The sequence below is a fragment of the Catharus ustulatus genome, chromosome 2 (genome assembly GCF_009819885.2).
Source record: "Catharus ustulatus isolate bCatUst1 chromosome 2, bCatUst1.pri.v2, whole genome shotgun sequence".
In the NCBI taxonomy this organism is placed as follows: Eukaryota; Metazoa; Chordata; class Aves; order Passeriformes; family Turdidae; genus Catharus; species Catharus ustulatus.
Genome location: NC_046222.1, coordinates 116,395,861 through 116,412,738, shown reverse-complemented (window position 1 = coordinate 116,412,738; position 16,878 = coordinate 116,395,861). Strand labels below are relative to the sequence as shown.

At 49.9% G+C, this 16,878-nt stretch overlaps 1 protein-coding gene across 4 annotated transcripts; it reads right to left on the bottom strand.

The window, feature by feature from the left end:
• Window positions 1-200: 200 nt before the first annotated feature.
• On the bottom strand, window positions 201-1,980 carry MID1IP1 (MID1 interacting protein 1). Of its 4 annotated transcripts, none has more exons than XM_033053383.2 (2): window positions 1,621-1,980; window positions 201-1,461 (listed from the first exon to the last, which is right to left on the bottom strand). In XM_033053383.2, the coding sequence occupies exon 2, from the start codon at window positions 1,301-1,303 to the stop codon at window positions 809-811; it is 495 nt and encodes a 164-aa protein (XP_032909274.1). In that variant the 5' UTR covers window positions 1,304-1,461; window positions 1,621-1,980; the 3' UTR covers window positions 201-808. The 4 variants fall into 4 exon arrangements, with proteins under 4 accessions (XP_032909274.1, XP_032909273.1, XP_032909276.1 ...); XM_033053382.2 differs by having other exon boundaries at window positions 201-1,458; XM_033053385.2 differs by having other exon boundaries at window positions 1,819-1,980.
• Between the last annotated feature and the right edge of the window lie 14,898 nt (window positions 1,981-16,878).

The window sequence follows — 16,878 nt, the reverse complement described above, 5'->3', positions numbered from 1 at the left end:
GCTGGGAACAGCTCACTAAAACTTCAGGCCATGTATGGTTAATTTTAATATGGTCATTCAAACATTTTAGATTCGCCAAGTTATCATCACTGCCTAATTGCTTTAGGAAAAAAAAAAGGCACAAAATCCCCTCTCGTACACAGAGATTTCTGTATCTAGTAAGGCAACTCGGAATGTAACATAGAAGAAAAACAGAAGAATTCCAGATGTTAAAAATATCATTTAATTAAAGAAAGATAAATCATACCAAAAGTTTAGGTCACTCTTAGTTAATACATTTGCATTTATTTTAGAATATACTCTACATCTGAGTAAAAAAGTTTAAATAAACTCCAGTACATGTACAGCCATGGGACCCGCCATCTCTCCCAAAACAGAGGGATGCTCCTTAGCTCACTGGGTTCCCTCCGGGGTGACAGCAGCAATTCTGCGCCAGTTTCGTTATGTTCATCGGCTTGAGTGGAGCCTCCTTATGAGCCAGCAATGCCACCCCTCGTACACGTACGGGTTCAGCCTCCCTGCCAGGCGGGCACAGCGACTGCTCGCCCCGCACCGTACAACGGGAAAAAAAAAAAAAACCAACAAAAAAACCATGGAGGGGGGGTCAAAATAATTAATAAACTAGTATTGATTAATTTACATCTCTTTCTCTCGCTTGTGCGTTGGTAGAAAACCTGCTGCAGTCCTGGGAGCGCGCAGGGAAGCCCCGGCCCGGGGCGCTGCCCTCGGGCACCGCAGCAGCGGCAGCGCCGGGCGGGGACGGCGCCGCTCCCGCGGCTCGGAGCGCTCACCCCGCTCCCCCCGGCGCTCACTGCCCCCAGCTGCTGACGCCGATCTCCTGCTTGTATCTGTTGGTGAGCACGTTGGCCTTGCGGGTGAGCTTGGAGAGCACCGAGTGCAGTCCGCTGAGGTGGTAGTGGAACTGCTGCTCCAGGTCCTCCTCCCCCTCGCCCTCCTCGGCGGGCCCGCCGCCCAGCTTGTCCTTCTTGCGGGCGGCCTCCTCGCCCGCCGGCGGCTGCACCACGCCCCACTCGATGTCGTTGCGGATGGACTTGAGCAGCATGTAGTGGCTGTACATGTCCCTGCGGGAGAAGTAGGCGCCGGGGTCGCCGGGCGTCAGGGCAGCATCCCCGGGCGGGCACACGGCGCCCGCCGCGTCCAGCTCCTCCAGCAGCAGCGGCACGTCGCGCAGCAGGCTCGGCACCATCACCGTCTGGTCCATGTTGTTGACGGCGCCGATGAAGCGGTTCATGGCGTTGAAGAGGGAGTACTTCTGGCTGTACGAGTCGCAGATCTGCATCATGCTGGCGGCCGGGCGGGCGTGCTCAGCGACGCGGCTCGGACCGGACCGCGGGGCTCCTCCGGCGGCGACCTCGTCCCGTTCCTCCTGCTCCGCGCTAGCGGCACCGGCCGCCCTCCTCGGCGGGCTCGGCTCAGCGGCTGCCGGCGATCAGAGTCCTGCTGGGAGGCGGCGGCGGAGGCGCCGGGGTTAGAGGCTGCTCTCCCTCCTCCCTCCCCCAGCCCGCCTTCCCGTCCCCTCCCGCCAGCCTTCTCCTCCTCCCCCGCCGCCTTCATCCCGCATCCTTCCTTCAGCCTTCCCCTGCCCGTCCGTTCTCTCACCCTCCGCTGCTCCGCCTGCCCTGCCGCAGCCGCCGGGGCTCGGTGCTGCCGCCTCCCCTCCGTGCCAAAGGAGGCAAAACGCAGAATTCCCCCCGCGACTCCTCCCGGGAACCAGGTTTGGGGGTGGCCGAGGGGATGGCAGCCCCGCACCGGTGGATTAAAATTCAAGCGGTCCCCAGCCGCGGGGAAGGCACCCACCGTGGTCCGGAGCTGCTCCCCGCCGCCCGTGGCCGCGCTCCCATCCCCGGCGCCGAATTTATATCGCGTATCTCACAACAAGGTGTTCCCCAGTGCCACCCCCCGCGCCGCCACGCCAGATAAAGGCGGCAGGCGGCGGCCACGCCGGCCCCGCCTCTCGCCCCCACCGGGGGAGGGCGCCGGGAGCGCAGCCCGCACCGCGGGCATCCCGAGGGGGCCGGGCCGAGCGGGCTCGCCGCTGAGCCCCCGGGGAGCCCTTCCAGTGCGGCGGCGACTGCCCCGCACCCCAACCCCGGGAGAAGACCGCGGCGGGCTCAGAACGCTCCCCAGCGCCGGTGCCGCCCCGGGCACGGGTCGCAGCGGAGGCACCGTGAGCGAGCGGCGCTGGAGGCCGGCCCTGCCCCATCGCCGGGCGGGGGAGCATCGAGCCCGGCCCTGCCCCATCGCCGGGCGGGGGAGCCGCGGGCCGGCCCTGCCCCATCGCCGGGCGGGGGAGCATCGAGCCCGGCCCTGCCCCATCGCCGGGCGGGGGAGCATCGAGCCCGGCCCTGCCCCATCGCCGGGCGGGGCGAGTGCCTGACGTGATTGACAGCCCGTGCCGCGGGGACACGCGGGCCCCGCGTGCAGCCCGCGTTCTCCCGGCCCGCCCATTGGCTGCCGGGCGCGCGGCGAGCGTGACAGCGGCTCCGCCCCCCCCCGCGCGCCGCGTGCCCCAGCGCCAGTTGGAGCGGGCGGCCGGCGGGGAGGCCGCGGGCTCTGCGGGCGCCCGGCCAGGCTCGCGTTGCCACCTCCCCGCAGCGCGCCAAGAGCCGCGGCTCCCCCGCGGGCCTCCCGCGCCGCGCCAGCCCGGGGGGCGCGGGGGGGGCTCGGGCAGCCTCCGGGCAGCCTTTGTGTCCCGGCGCTGCGCGGGGCGGCCGGCATCACCCCACAGCCTCACCTCCGGGCCCCGCCAATGGGCGCGCGGCCTGTCCGCCCCCCGCCAATCAGCGAGCCCCGGCAGCAGCCAATCGGAAACAAGAGCGCCCCCCCACGCGCCCCCGCCATGGTAACGGGCGGGCTGGCCGCGAGCGCCGCCGCGGGTCACGTGGGGCCGAGGGCGCGGGTTGGGGGGGCGGTTGCCTTGGTAACGGCCGGAGCATCCCCGAGCGCGCCGGGGATGCCGCGAACGGGCACCGGCCCGAGAGCGGCCCGGGGCCTGCCCCATCGCCCTGCCCCTGCACCCTGCCCCAGCTCCTGCCCCATCGCCCTGCCCCAGCGCCTGCCTCTCCCGCTCCCCGCAGCTCCGCCGTCCCGGCTCCCGAAGGCTGGAGGCCGCTTCCCTGGGTGGCGAAACGCCTGTGCGAGGGATGGGACCGCGGGCAGTTCGTGCGCTGCCGATACTTGAGGTTAAGCGGTAGCCAGATATACGGGCTGGTATAAAATTATGAGTTGTTCGCAGATAATTCGCTACGTGGAAAAGAAGAAATTATCTCACCGGGCCAGAAAATTGGCCACGACTTATATTTGCGTCTTTATATAGATGCAATGTGTCGTTAATAGACCATTAACAGTTTTGCTGCCTTTAATTGAAATACAGCCTATACTGAACGTTCAATAAATTGGAAAAAGCAATAAATCTTTAGAAACAAGAGGAATTGGTTTATTGTCCAACTTTCCAAATTACAACAATTAAACATTTGAACAAATTAAAACTGAAGTCTTTACCTGAGGTTACAACATACTGACTGGAGAGGAGGAAGAGTTGGCAGAAACAACCCAGGTTGGAGCTGCAAAGAGGGGGGAAGTACCCAAGTCTTCAGTGTGGTGGTATGTATGAATTAGGGCCTGAGCATGAAACAATTTTTGCCCACATCTATCTCCTTTGTTTCCCAAAAGGTATAACCACACATTCTGCTTCCAGACTGGCTGTAAATATTTCCTTATTTTAGTGAGGCGTGTGCCTCACCTGTTAGGCTGAGACAGATAATGTTCAAGTCAAACTTAGCAGCATAAGGGAATTAGTTTTGGGGGTTCTTTTTGGTTTTCTTAACTATCTTTATATTCTGATTGGTTTTGATATGTGCCATAAATGTCCCTGGTAAATATAATGTGCATCATGAACACAAGTCTGGGTAGGTTTGATTGCTCTTAGGTTCAAACAAAATAAAGGAGCACATATTCCTTACTCCACTGGTATGTAATTGACATGGCTGTGCACATGAGAGAAAAACAAATGGCACTTTTTCCACTCCTCTTGAGGAAAAGATCATCCCATTTAAGGCAAAAACTTTTATATGCAAGTGGCATTTGTTTGAAATGTGTCCTCTTCAGAATGATCTTGTTATCATGGCCGTGCAGGCCCTGGAAGGGGAATCAGATGGAAACCCCTTATCGTGCCCTGAGCCATGAGGAAGTTTGCACATTTGCTATCTGGCAGCCCAAGAAAGTGTAAACCTGTACCTTTGCCCAGCATGGTCCTGGATAAGGAAACCAACACGACAACATGCAACAGTAATCTTTATCCAGCACCTCAGCCGGATGTACAGCCCAGAAATGTGAGGTGGAAACACCTTTCTGCTCAAATACACTTGGTTCCGCTATTCAGAAAAGCAGGAGTCACATAAAAGTCACAGTATTAGCTAAAAACCTTTAATTTTCTCTGAAATGGATGAGGGCTGGTGATGTTCAACCCTTTCTGGACAAGAGCCTGCTTTCTTTCTTATTCCTGAAGAAGAACAGGGATGAGCTATAGCTGTTACTATTTAGCTGTTCCTGTTCCTGAGCTATTCATGGCATTAACTGTTTGACTTAGCTGTAAACCAGCCCCAGGAACACTGAGGTTAGTGCTACAAAGGTTAGCTGTAGGAGCAGAGCTGCTACTGGCCTGTCTCCTCTGGCAACATTAGCAGCTGTGCAGTGTTTTTCAAGTAAAGACAGATGATTCTGTCAGCTTGCGTGGGTTTTCATACCATTTGCAAGGCCTATCTAATTTCTCTGTTCAGTGGCAACAGGATAACAAACCGTCTTTGTTCACAGCTTTCCCAAGACACGTGCTGGCATGAAAGAGGTGCCACTGGCACGCTGCAGACCAGAAATGGCTACACTTTAGTGGCTATGAAGTTGTTCTGCTGCACAGTGTTTGCAAAATAAGATGGGATCTTGTGCGGGCAAGAAGTGATAAATATGTGCAAATATTTAGTGTTGCATTCTTCAGGCTGGGAGCGCCATTTGGGCCAGCCTTGTAAGGGCAGCATCTCCTGGGAATTTCACTTCCTCTCATAATCTGTTGTCAATGTGACATGGCAGATTAGAGTTCAGCCTTGGAAACTGTGAGTTGTTTCCTTGTATTCCTATTTGACATACATTTTTGCTCAAACTTGTGAACTGCTCCCATCATTTTGGAAAGCAGTGCAGATGCACACATTTAACACTTCTCTCTCTTTCTGAAAGCGAGTCCAGTTGTATGAAACACTGAACTGGGGAAACCCATCATTTCTCATCCAGAAGGAATGTATGTAAATTTATCATCTTAATTGATGCCTCTCCATGAGGTTCATATAATCAGCCCTTGTAGCTTAACATGCTAATGAACAGGGTAAGTAGAAATCTAATATATTAAAGGAATGCAGACCAATTTGTCTGAGCCCTGCTGAGACCTGCAGTGTAAGTTTTGCAAAGATTTACTCATCTCTCTCCTACCTTTCACTTAGCTGTCTTTTACTCCTTTCAGTTGATCCTCTGCAAGTGGAGTGATTCTCTGAAGTGCACAGAAGCCTCTGTGAGGATGTGCAGAGGGGTCAGAAGGATGTTTGGAGAAGGCAGCAGTGATGGTAAATCCCCTTTCCCTCTGGCACACGCACAGATCTGCACGAGACTGCCCGCTGCCAGGAGCAGCACAAGAGCTCTGCATCCTCACATCCTGGCACAGAGCAGCAGTGCATGGTGAAAAGTGGGCGATCCAACGGGAGCTCTGCTGGCAGTGGGATCAGGGAACAGTGCTGGGCAGGTAGGCAGCTCTCTCAGGCAGCTGAGCTCCTGCAAAGCCCCTCTGAGTTCTCCAGGTCTGTCAAGTCCTTGCTTCCTCAGCTTCCCTGGAAATCATTACACACAGAGCTTCAATCTGTTTGCCAGTTACTGTGTGTTTTCAGGGCCTGGGATCATCTAGCTAGCACCGTGAGGTTGAAACAGGCCGAATCCTCTTCCTCTGTAAAGGAGCTGGTGGGATAAATGCTGCCACAGATTGTTTGCATGGTGTGAGCGTAGCATCCCTCTCCCCATCTCTTGCCAGCCTCATCCATCTTCCCTGGAAGCTGGTGTGAGCAGGCACTGCAGTGTGCAGTGCCCAGGACAGCAGCGGCCCTTTTCAAATGGCTCCTTAGTGCTGCCATAATAAGCCTGATAAATAAAACATGGCTTGCAGACACGGATTTACTGGAGAGGGCTAAGGGGGCTGTAGCTCCCTCATTAGTATCTCCCGGTGCAGCATGTGTGCTCCTCATTATGTGGCACAGTGGCGGTTGTCTAGTCATCCATGATGAGGCTGCAGCCACTCCAAGGATGCACCAGGGATCCCAGGGATTCTTTTTTTTTTTTTTTTTCCCTTTCTCCTCTGTTAATAATAGGAACTTACAAGGAAAAAAAAAGGGCTTGAATACGAAGAGGATGAAGGGGAAAAGATTGCAACTGGGTCTGATTTTTTTTCTGCCTTGCATCTCTGTAAGCCAGCAGCAAATGCAGAGCAATCCTTATAGCTGTGCTAACATGGAATTGGCGTGAGCAGGATCGAGACCTCTGTACTGCACAAGCTCTTGTTTTGGGGAGCTTTGTTTCTGTTAGTTCTAAAATGCTGCTCATAAACCTGTGGCCCAAGTATAAACTTTGTCATTTCCCTCACACTTTTTGTCTTCTGTTCAAGGGAAAGGAAGCAATTTGGCTGATTTCAAGTCTTTGAAAGCTGAGGACTCAGGAATCTGGGTTAATCTGAGTACAGTTTGTGGAGGTTTGATCCAGCTTTTCATTCTGGCCTTCACTTAAATCCCTCCTACCTCCCGCATACAAGTTACAACTGCATCATCTTAGTAACCCTGTGACCAAGAGGCATGAGAGTCTCCTCTGAGACTGTAATCTCACTCTAAACAGCTCTCTGGCGGGTGCTCCTGAGTGGCGATGCATCATGCAATTTTCTCCTTTAGAAGCTTGCGGTGTCGTCTCCACTGTGATCCCTGCCCTGGCTGGCCAGTGCCGGCCATCCAGAGACCAGGGCCTGCCTGGGAGCGTGTTCCTGGCACGGCTCTGCATGGCTGGGGTCACAAACTGTGTCAGCAAAACCTGCCCCTTCCTCTTTGCCATGCTCTGGCAGCAAAGAAACCTGTTTAGGATGGCAGGAGACTTTGGTGTAGCAAAGTAATCCTCAAAAAGCTCAAGACTTTTCTGTAATGGTATTTAATATGCGGATAGTCAAACGAATGCCACTGTGATATATTTTTATGGACAAATATTATATATTAAGCCCTGATTTATACGTTTGAGCGTAATACCTGGGGCTCTGAGGAGAGCCTTTAATCTCTGTCAGCGAGGCAGCACGCATGCTAAAGCGCCGAGTAAATCTGCACGGGAGCGCTGAACTGAGCGCAGCATATATCAGAGTTCTTCCGCCTGATCAAATTAAATACACGAGACCACCTTTCTGTGACATTTCCGGGCTGATACACGGGGGCTGACAGCGGGAAACACCCACCTGTGCTTCCCACGGACCCAGACCCACACCATTCCTGCTGCTCCTGCCGTCCCCATCCCAAGGGTGCCATCTGAAGAGTTCCTGGGTGGAGGAAGGTCTCTGTTCGAGCTGTTCCCCCTCTCCTTCCATCCCCTTGCTCCCGTCTGGGTGCAGCTTCCCCTTCACCAGTCTCGGCACGGGGCTCTGCATTTAACAACCTCACCGGCTCCACTGTTTTTATCTGAATCTCCCTCCTGAACTGATAAATCCAAATTGCACAGTTTCTAACCCGCTTTAGCGGAGGGGGAGATCTCGCAGGTATCCTCAGGTGACGCGCGGGCTGTGCCGCATCCCTCCGGCTCCATCTACTGCGCTTTTCTGGGACTGCCGCAAAAACGGCAGCTCCGCTTTCTTTGGAAAGGCTCGGAGCTGTCCAGATGGCGAAACAAACACAGTACTCGTCCATACAGTCCTACAAATTGTGATTCCTCGTTGTAAACCAGTCACGGATTTTCAGCGCCGCGCTGGATGGATTCTTCACTTCCCAGCGCTCAGAAGGAGAAGGAGCAGAACAAAGGCGGCCACTGAAGCTTTCCTTTGGAGCAAGACCTGGGGCCATGGCAGGACGAGGGACTGAGAAGAGCTCTGTGACAGGAGGAGGGGACCTGCCTTGGAACAAATCTGCTTGTGCCAGAAGATACCAAGGGGAAGATATCAGCTTAGATTTCTGCCATCTGATGGGGACCTCGAGGGTGGGACTAGAAGCAGCAGAATTCGGACTAGAAGCAGAAGAATTTTCCTGTGAAAGTCCTATCTCTTCATTTTACATTCAGCATGATGAGAGAAGCTGCTCTGAAAGAATATCCTACTTTTCCTGGCTCTGTAGTTCGGAGCTGACATGGAGGCGTTGTGTCCTTGTTATAAGCACTCCTATTATAGTGTGGATTTGGCTGCAAGATGCTGTGTGGTTAAAGACTACTATTACAACCAAAAATAGTACCAGAGCTTCCCGAATGCTATGACTATTAGGAATTTGCAGGATTAATATTTAGTTGGTCTACAAAAAGCACCAAAAGCTGGAAGTCAAAATCAGAACAAAGTTGTGCTAAGGACTGCATATAACTTTTTTTTTTTTTTTCAATATATCTATTCATAGTGCATATTTCTGTAACTGATAGATTAACATAAAAATACTGCCAGTTTTTCAGGGTTGTAAAACACAAGGTACCTCATATATTATTTTTTTAATTGAAACTCAGATTATCTGTTTGAAAGGAATTTGTTTCAATGGCAAGTTACGTTTTTTTCCGCAGTCCTTGTGAAAACTGGAAATAAGGTAGATTTGGCAGCTTAGCCTCTGAAGTTCTGGGGCAAATCTCTAAACCAAAAGACCACAGGGTTTTGTCCTGGCTTTGATGAAGTTCTGAAAAGAGCTAAATTAAATCCATGCTGCAGCCATATGTGTAATTTTGTTCTACTGGAACAGCTTATGGCTCAGTGAATTTCTCCATACTCCCAGCATTGTGTAAGGGATGACACAAGAGCCCGAAGATTACTCTCTCCAGTAGTAACATGCATTTGCAGCCTTAAAATTATTACAACAGCATTTTTTCATTTACATGGCTGGAGAGAATCTGTTTTTGCAGTAAATTTGTATTTCAAAGCAGATTTTTGTGTCCATCATTATTGGTGGTTTACAAGATTTCTCTCTCCCCCCACTCCCATTTGGGGATGTGGGAATAAATGAAATAAACCCGTCATAAAAAATAATTTTGTCCAGGTGGAACATAAATCAACCAAAAAAATATTATTCTACATGGCAAATAAAAAGCATATGCTGTATTATTTAAAGCACAGCCTCCATATTCACATACAAAATTAATGCTACAGTGGGAGGTAAAACTGATGGAGGCAGACAATGAAAATATTAGGAGTAAAACATCATGCCAGGAACAATTCAAGCAGAGCCACTTGCAGGGTCATGGTCGTATTCCATTTCAAATGGGCATGGAAATACACTGTGGGTTATTCTTCTCCAGAGATGCACACATAATAAGCACCTGCTCCCCATGTCTACTCTTCCCTTTTAACTGTTGATTTATTGGATGTTTCTGAAAGCTGTGGTCGGGCTTGTGAGGGATATATAACGTGGTGCCTGCAGGAAGGAATGGGAGCGGGCACAGGAGCAGCCACACTTCCCGTCCCTACTGTGGGATTCACAACAAAAGCTGGCTGCTCCTCAGCTTCCAAGGGAAAGGACACCACTGGGAAGTAAATCATGGCCATTGTGCCTGGCTCACACCTAGGAAAGTCGGCAAAAAATTATAAAATGTGTTCCTTGCCTCAAACTGGAGGAAGTGGTGAGTTGAGAGGAGAAACATACAGCGTTCAGCTGTCTAAGGCACCAAAAGGATCTTTGCCATCCCTGGGTATTTGTCTTCCACAGCATCAAGGAAATGATGTATGAGTATAAAACATAACATTGCATGTGTTTTAGATAATTTTCAGAAGATTGTGAATCCACCCTTACATGTGTGGGAAGGTACATACCACACACTACTGCTCCCTCCTACACTGCAGAGAGTATCAGCAGCAAATATTTTATTTTCATCCTGGTTTTCCCCGGGTTGGGAGGGGTTTTCACTCTATTCCTCCTCTGAAGGGGAGCCTCAGTAAATAAGAAATGAACATAATCTTCAGATAATGTTGAAGAGAGGTCACTGCAAAGAGACTTTGAATTAATATGATGTTTATCCCTGTAATTTAACAAAAAAACCACATTCTTGCTCTCTGCCCTTCTATTTCACAATTCTCTGATATTTTATTCTCTGCAGAAAGAGTGGAGCTTTGCAGCCATGATGTCTTGAGATAGTCGCATCTTGGTGGTCCTTGAGATATAACAACACAGCATGCCTATTTAGAAACAGAAGAAAGAAAATTACAGTAATTTCACGATTATAAGCTCCACTGAGTATAAACCGCACATCTGGGTACCAGCAACTTTTCATTCTTTGTCCATACATAAGCCGCACCTGATTATAAGCCGCACGTTACAATACAGAGTGTGATAAAAGGTATCTGTTCTATCACCATCTGTTGAGGGTGGGGGCAGTGATCCTTATCTCCGTGGGAGTTATTCTGCTAATGGGCCATCCATTGAAACCAGGCAGGGCATTGTTCTTTATCTTTTCACAACCCATCCTTCCTCCAGCCAGTCATTTTCTGCTCATGGCCATTGAGTCCCACTGTGGGACTGATAAAATTACTGCATCCCATTGGGAGTTGCTCGAGCCAGAGGGAAGAGCCCAACATTTCTTACCAAGATAAAAACAGAGGTTTTGGAACACTAAGGGAGCCCCTTTCTCCACTGGACTCCAGAGGAAAACCGGATTTCTCCACATCACCACTGGAGCTCCGGAGGGAAACTGCACCTTGTACAGGAGCACTGCTCCAACTGAGCCACATCTGTCACTGCAGGAGGATGCAGCCACCATGGAATGGGACTGCTACCAACACCCTGCCTGACGGGTGTCAGGTTGTACTCTGACTGTGTCAGGGTTTGGGGTTTGTTCTTTGTAGTACTGTATTTCTGTTTTAATTTCCCTAGTAAAGAACTGTTATTCCTAATTCCCATATCTTTGCCTGAAAGCCCCTTGATTTCAAAATTACAATAATTTGGAGAGAGGGGGTTTGCATTCTCCATTTCAAAGAGAAGCTCCTGCCTTTCTCAGTAGACACCTGTCCTCCAAACTAAAACAGCAACTTTTTGTTCTTTGTCCATATATAAGCTGCACCTGATTATAAGCCGCACTTTGGGTTTGGACCAAAATTTTAGTCAAAATGGTGTGGCTTACAATCATGAAATTACTGTATATTTAATTAAAAAATATGAATCAGAAAATGTAGGGCTATTGAGAATCCTGACCTGCACCCTTCATGTACATGGCTAAAAAAAAGATGCACTGTAGCAACTGGAGTAATTCATGGTTCAGTTCCCCTTTGATGGTAAGCAGTTTATTGACCTAGAACTACAAAATCATTCAAAATGACATTTGGCAATGCTGAACTTCTGACACAAATCCCCTGATGTAAGGAAACAGAGAGGACAACACAAAACCTTCCACTGAGTCCTGCTGTGTCTTTAAACAGCAGCAGGAGAGCTGCACCTAATTCAGAAAGGTAGAAGAGCAATATAGGAGGAGGAAACTCCTGCATTTTAGCCCTGACTCTTTCAGTGGTCCTGAGTCAGTTGCCTTGGGCCAGACATTTGGGTGTGGATCAGCCAGAGTGCAGGCCAGGCTTTGCACAGAGCTTCCTGTGCTCATTGCTGAGCCCCTTGGACCTGCCTTACACTCCCAAAGAGCATCAGGGTGTTTAGAAACCAAGTCCTGGTGGGGCCTGCTGGGAGTTTTTGAAGAAGGATCCCTAAGGTCTGATCTTACAAGTTCATGCCGGAGCTGTGATCCACCCCAGCTACAGCTCTACTCCTGACACCTCTCAGTCAAGGCAGGGCCTGGCTCCTGATGTTGTCACCTGCAAGGAGACACAGCCTGGGCTACCACATCTGCTTCAAGGACCTGTTGGGGGGGGCTTTCTTGTAGCATGAGTGCATGGGCAGGAAGGAAAATCAGCAGACCTTACCTTATCACTTGTCTGGCAGGTTGGTTCCTGGCCAGCAGAGGATTTTTGACTCAATGTGAATGTTTTTCTTTGACAGGCCTGTAGCAAGGAAAGCACATTTCCCAGCCTATCCTGCACACATGGATCATGGCTGCTCTGCCATGTAACTGGAAGGGAGCTTTGGGCACAGGGGTGCCAGAAAACTCAGAAAGTAAGAACACCTCCCAAAATGGGGGGGATGTGAATTTACTCTCTGATGTCTTTCAGCTCTAGCAATCTCAACTGATCCAGTAATCTCAATTGCTGTAAATAACACTGCAAATGTTCTCCTGCAGAAGCTTTATCTTTTGGCTGATGCCATCCCTTTAAGTGTTAAGACACTGTTGTGCCCAGTTTTTGCTCTAGCCAAATGGGACTAGAAGGAAATCAATAGCCCCATTTTGCCTGTCACTTACTTAAGCTTGATTTGAACCCATGTTTGTAAAGCTGAAAGGTTTTGTAATCCATTGTTGTTGTGCCTCCTACAGCCAGCCCACCTCTGAGAATTTCATATTCCTACATTTTAAGAAAAAACATATTGGACAATGAAAATACATGTTTGTTTAGTTTTCAACACTTTTCTGTTATTAAGGCTGTGCGAGAAAGAGACTGCTTTGAAAGGAGACACATCTGCTCAGGGCAAAGGCTTCCATAACTCATTCAGAGTTATTGGTCATACACACAATATTAGTGATAAAAATTGATTATCCATTCCCACTTGCTTCACGATCCATAGCTCTTTTTTTCATCCATATTGTAAGTTGGTTTATACAGAGTGAGACAGTGTTATTTAAATAGCCAAGGACAAGCATGATACATCATACTAAAAGCCCACACCAGGAGAAAGTAGGATTTTTTTTCATGTTAGTCTTGTTCTGTCCTGAAGGTAGAAATATTCTGGATTTGGCAAGTATCTTGGCTTCTTTCAGCCCTGAAGAGCAAATGCCCTCCTGTCAGTGTGTGTGCACTGCCCACTTAGGCTCACTGCTGCCCTTTTATCCCCAAGTGCAAAGTGTGGGACTTGGTACAGCAGTGTCACTTAGAGTTTTCTGAGATTCCTAGCTTGTTTTGGGACTGGCACCAGCAGCTCATAGAAGGCAAGGGAGAGGGGGAAGGACTGAATATTGCAAAGAAGGAGAGAAAAATTAAAGGGAGGGACAAAGCTCAAAGCTTCTGCAAGACTTTGAGTGAAAGCTCTGCTTTGAACATCGTGTTTCAGCAACATGGGCTCAGCTGCTCCCAAGAAGGGGACCATGCATAGGACACCTCCAGCAGGGTGACATCATGACCATCAGCATCCAGAGCCTTAAACACTCTCTTGCTGGGGAGAGGAGGAACATTCCTGCCATCAATCCTGTGTCCACAAGCACTGAAAGGGCAGAGGTTTGGATATCCCCTTCTGATGAAACTGTAAACATTGCAATCTCTAACTTAAGTTGATCCTTGGAGTCTAACAGGTAGATATGGTGGGAGAACAGAGGTAACCTGAAATGGTATAATTTGTAGTGTTGCAGTCGTGAGGATTAGTTTATTGACATGACCTTAACTCCCTGTTAAGACAGTGATTAAACCATGACACTCCCTTACAAAAAATAGAGAGGGATTTACGGACCTGCCCAGAGATTTTTTTTTTACTTAGACCTAAAAGGTTTTTGTTATACGATCCAAAACTGAATCCTGAGGATTCCACCTTTCCCTCTGTAACTCCTTTTAGCATAAATAGGTATTACCTGCACACAAGGGAAAAGGGAGAACAGACTCCTAATAAAAATATTTCACACCTTAAGTGCATAGATGGTAGCTTCCCTCCAGAGCATAGACTGACATGAGATTGAAAGGAGAGGTGTTTCCACTTGGGACTACGAAATGTAAATCTCTTTTTGTTCAATAAGGAGATGAGACAAGTTTTACCACTCAGCTGCTGTGTAATCTATTTTGGAGCAAGGACTGCTTGTCCTGCATGGGATCTTGAGCTTCTGAGGGCACCTGCAACTCGAGCCACTAATGCCAGCAAGAGCAATAAGAAAACCAGCAATAAGAAAACCAGCCACGTCTACATCCTTCCAGTCCCTCACCTCTGGAGTTTATGAGCTGCACCTGATCTGTAGGGAATGATCCCTGCGAAGGAGGGAGGCACGGCATGCAGAAGGGCAGGGCAGGGATGCACAGGGCAGGGATGCTCAGGGCAGGGATGCACAGGGCAGGGATGCTCAGGGCAGGGATGCTCAGGGCAGGGATGCACAGGGCAGGGATGCACAGGGCAGGGATGCACAGGGCAGGGATGCTCAGGGCAGGGACGCTCAGGGCAGGGATGCTCAGGGCAGGAATGCTCAGGGCAGTGATGCACAGGGCAGGGATGCTCAGGGCGGGGATACACACCGCAGGGATGCTCAGGGCAGGGATGCTCAGGGCAGGGATGCTCAGGGCAGGGATGCATAGGGCAGGGATGCTCAGGGCAGGGATGCTCAGGGCAGGGATGCTCAGGGCAGGGATAACAGGGCAGGGATGCTCAGGGCAGGGATGCACAGGGCAGGGATGCACAGAGCAGGAACGCTCAGGGCAGTGATGCACAGGGCAGGGATGCTCAGGGCGGGGATACACACCGCAGGGATGCACAGGGCAGGGATGCTCAGGGCAGGGATGCACAGGGCAGGGACGCTCAGGGAAGGGATACTCAGGGCAGGGATAACAGGGCAGGGATGCTCAGTCCCCCCTCGGCCCGGTGCCCGTGGGGACCGGACCCTGCCGGGCTGGGGGAGGCGCAGCCCGGGCTGCGCTGCCAAACCTGGCGCTGCTTTGCCATCTAGTGCCGCCCGTCCGGATTGCAGGAGCCCAGCATCGCACGGAAAAACAGCTTTAGGGCCCGGCTGGAATCACCGGAACTTCAGCTCGGGCCGTTTTTGGGGTGTTTTCAGCATTAACTCACGCCAGTATTTTGTGTGCCGCAGTGAGTGCCCAGGCGATTCTCGTGCGGTCCGTAGCAGTGCCAAGGGAATGAATCACTGTGGCCGCACGAGCTGCCTGTGGCTCGCTGGGAAACCCTCCCTCGCTGATTTGCAGTGCCCTAAAAGCGGATATTTAGTGACATTCCTGATTTAGGGTTGGAATTGTGAGGGAACCGAAGGTGCAGCTCAGCTTGTCTGGGAAATGAGGCTGCTCGGGGCGGGGAGGGACAGGATTTACAGGGGAAGGCTTGGGAGCAGAGCCAGGGGAATCCATTTCGGTGACACTGAGTTATGGATCCCATCAGCTTTGTGGACCCTCCCTCTCACCTGGAAATTGCCCACAATTTTCTCCCATTGACTCATTCTTCTATATGAACGGGTCAAAAGTTTCAGTGAACAGAGGACATGTGCAGGCAGTTTGGGGAGCCCTGGAGTCACAGGAATTATAGCTGGTTGATTGGAAGCACAGGAACACTGAACTAAGCCTTTTGGTGCAGACACACAGTGCTTACCCACGTGTATGAATTTCTGATTTACTCTCTGAAATAATTCTCCCCTCTTCATTTAGAGAGTGCTGTGTCTACAAACTTTGAGGCTGTGACATTTTTAAGACTATAACTAGATATGAAAAAATGCCTGAGATGCAAATCCAACCTAATTTCCCATAAAGCACAAATTAATATTTGCTGAACCTTTTCATTTTAGGTTTAATTTCAACAAATTCTAGTCACCTCTGAAATAGAGAGGGCATGGATAAGTGAGTTTGGCTGCCTCACAATCAGTTCCCAGCATGTAAAACTAAAAGGTCTCATGCTTCATGAACTGAATTTAACAGGGACGGGTTTGGACTTTGAATACCATTTCCTTAAAGAGGAAAAAACCCAATCTTTTTGTTGGCAACCAGTTTCCTGAGTTTAGAAATAATTTCTGGTTTTGTTATGTAAAATTTCATTCAGCGGTTGGATCCACACAAACATCTTTACAGGCCTGAGAAATTGTCACAGGGAGGAGCTGGCATTGGTTGGGTAAAGGACAACCCCATAAACTGTGTGCCAAGCAGCTTAAAATGTAGATAATGATCAGGCAAAGCAAAAGGAGACTAAATGAAGCTGGAGACTGAGACAGTCAGAAAGGGTAAAGACAATAAAAATAAACTAATGAGCTGTTTTCAAAATGCCTCTCCTGCTGCACAGGAAAACAGGGCGACACATTGCCACCACAAAGAAGACGTGGCAGGTTCCAGGTAAAGCCATACCACACCCTGTAGGCTTGGTGAGCTATGAATAATAGCAAAGTTTCATTTTACATGCTAGCACAGGCTATATTGTCATCTACAATTCAAATCTTTGCTTAAGAGGTTATTTGGTTTGCTATCAAGAGAGAACAACAAAGTATTTGAAGACAAGATCCAGCGAGACCTGGTTTTCTACAGATTCATGGCTTAAGGCTGAGCACCTAAGAGGAATTTGTAGTGTGTAACAGCAGTAATGCCCACACTGTACCCTTTCCCTCAGCTGGGAATATCAATAAGGTCTTTTCTATCCACTTTCCTGCTTTCATGCAACCCACAGGAAATGTCTGACTTAGACATCTTTGGTCCTCTGTCACATTTAGTTAAACTGGGTAGTAAGTTTGAAAACTGTTGAGGTTACCTGGACTAAAAATCAACAAATGGCTTGAATTAGTCTGTTTCCCTTAGCAAACTCGAGTTATTCAACACAGAGTTGGAGGGATAAAGACTTCAGCCTTCATAAAAGGATT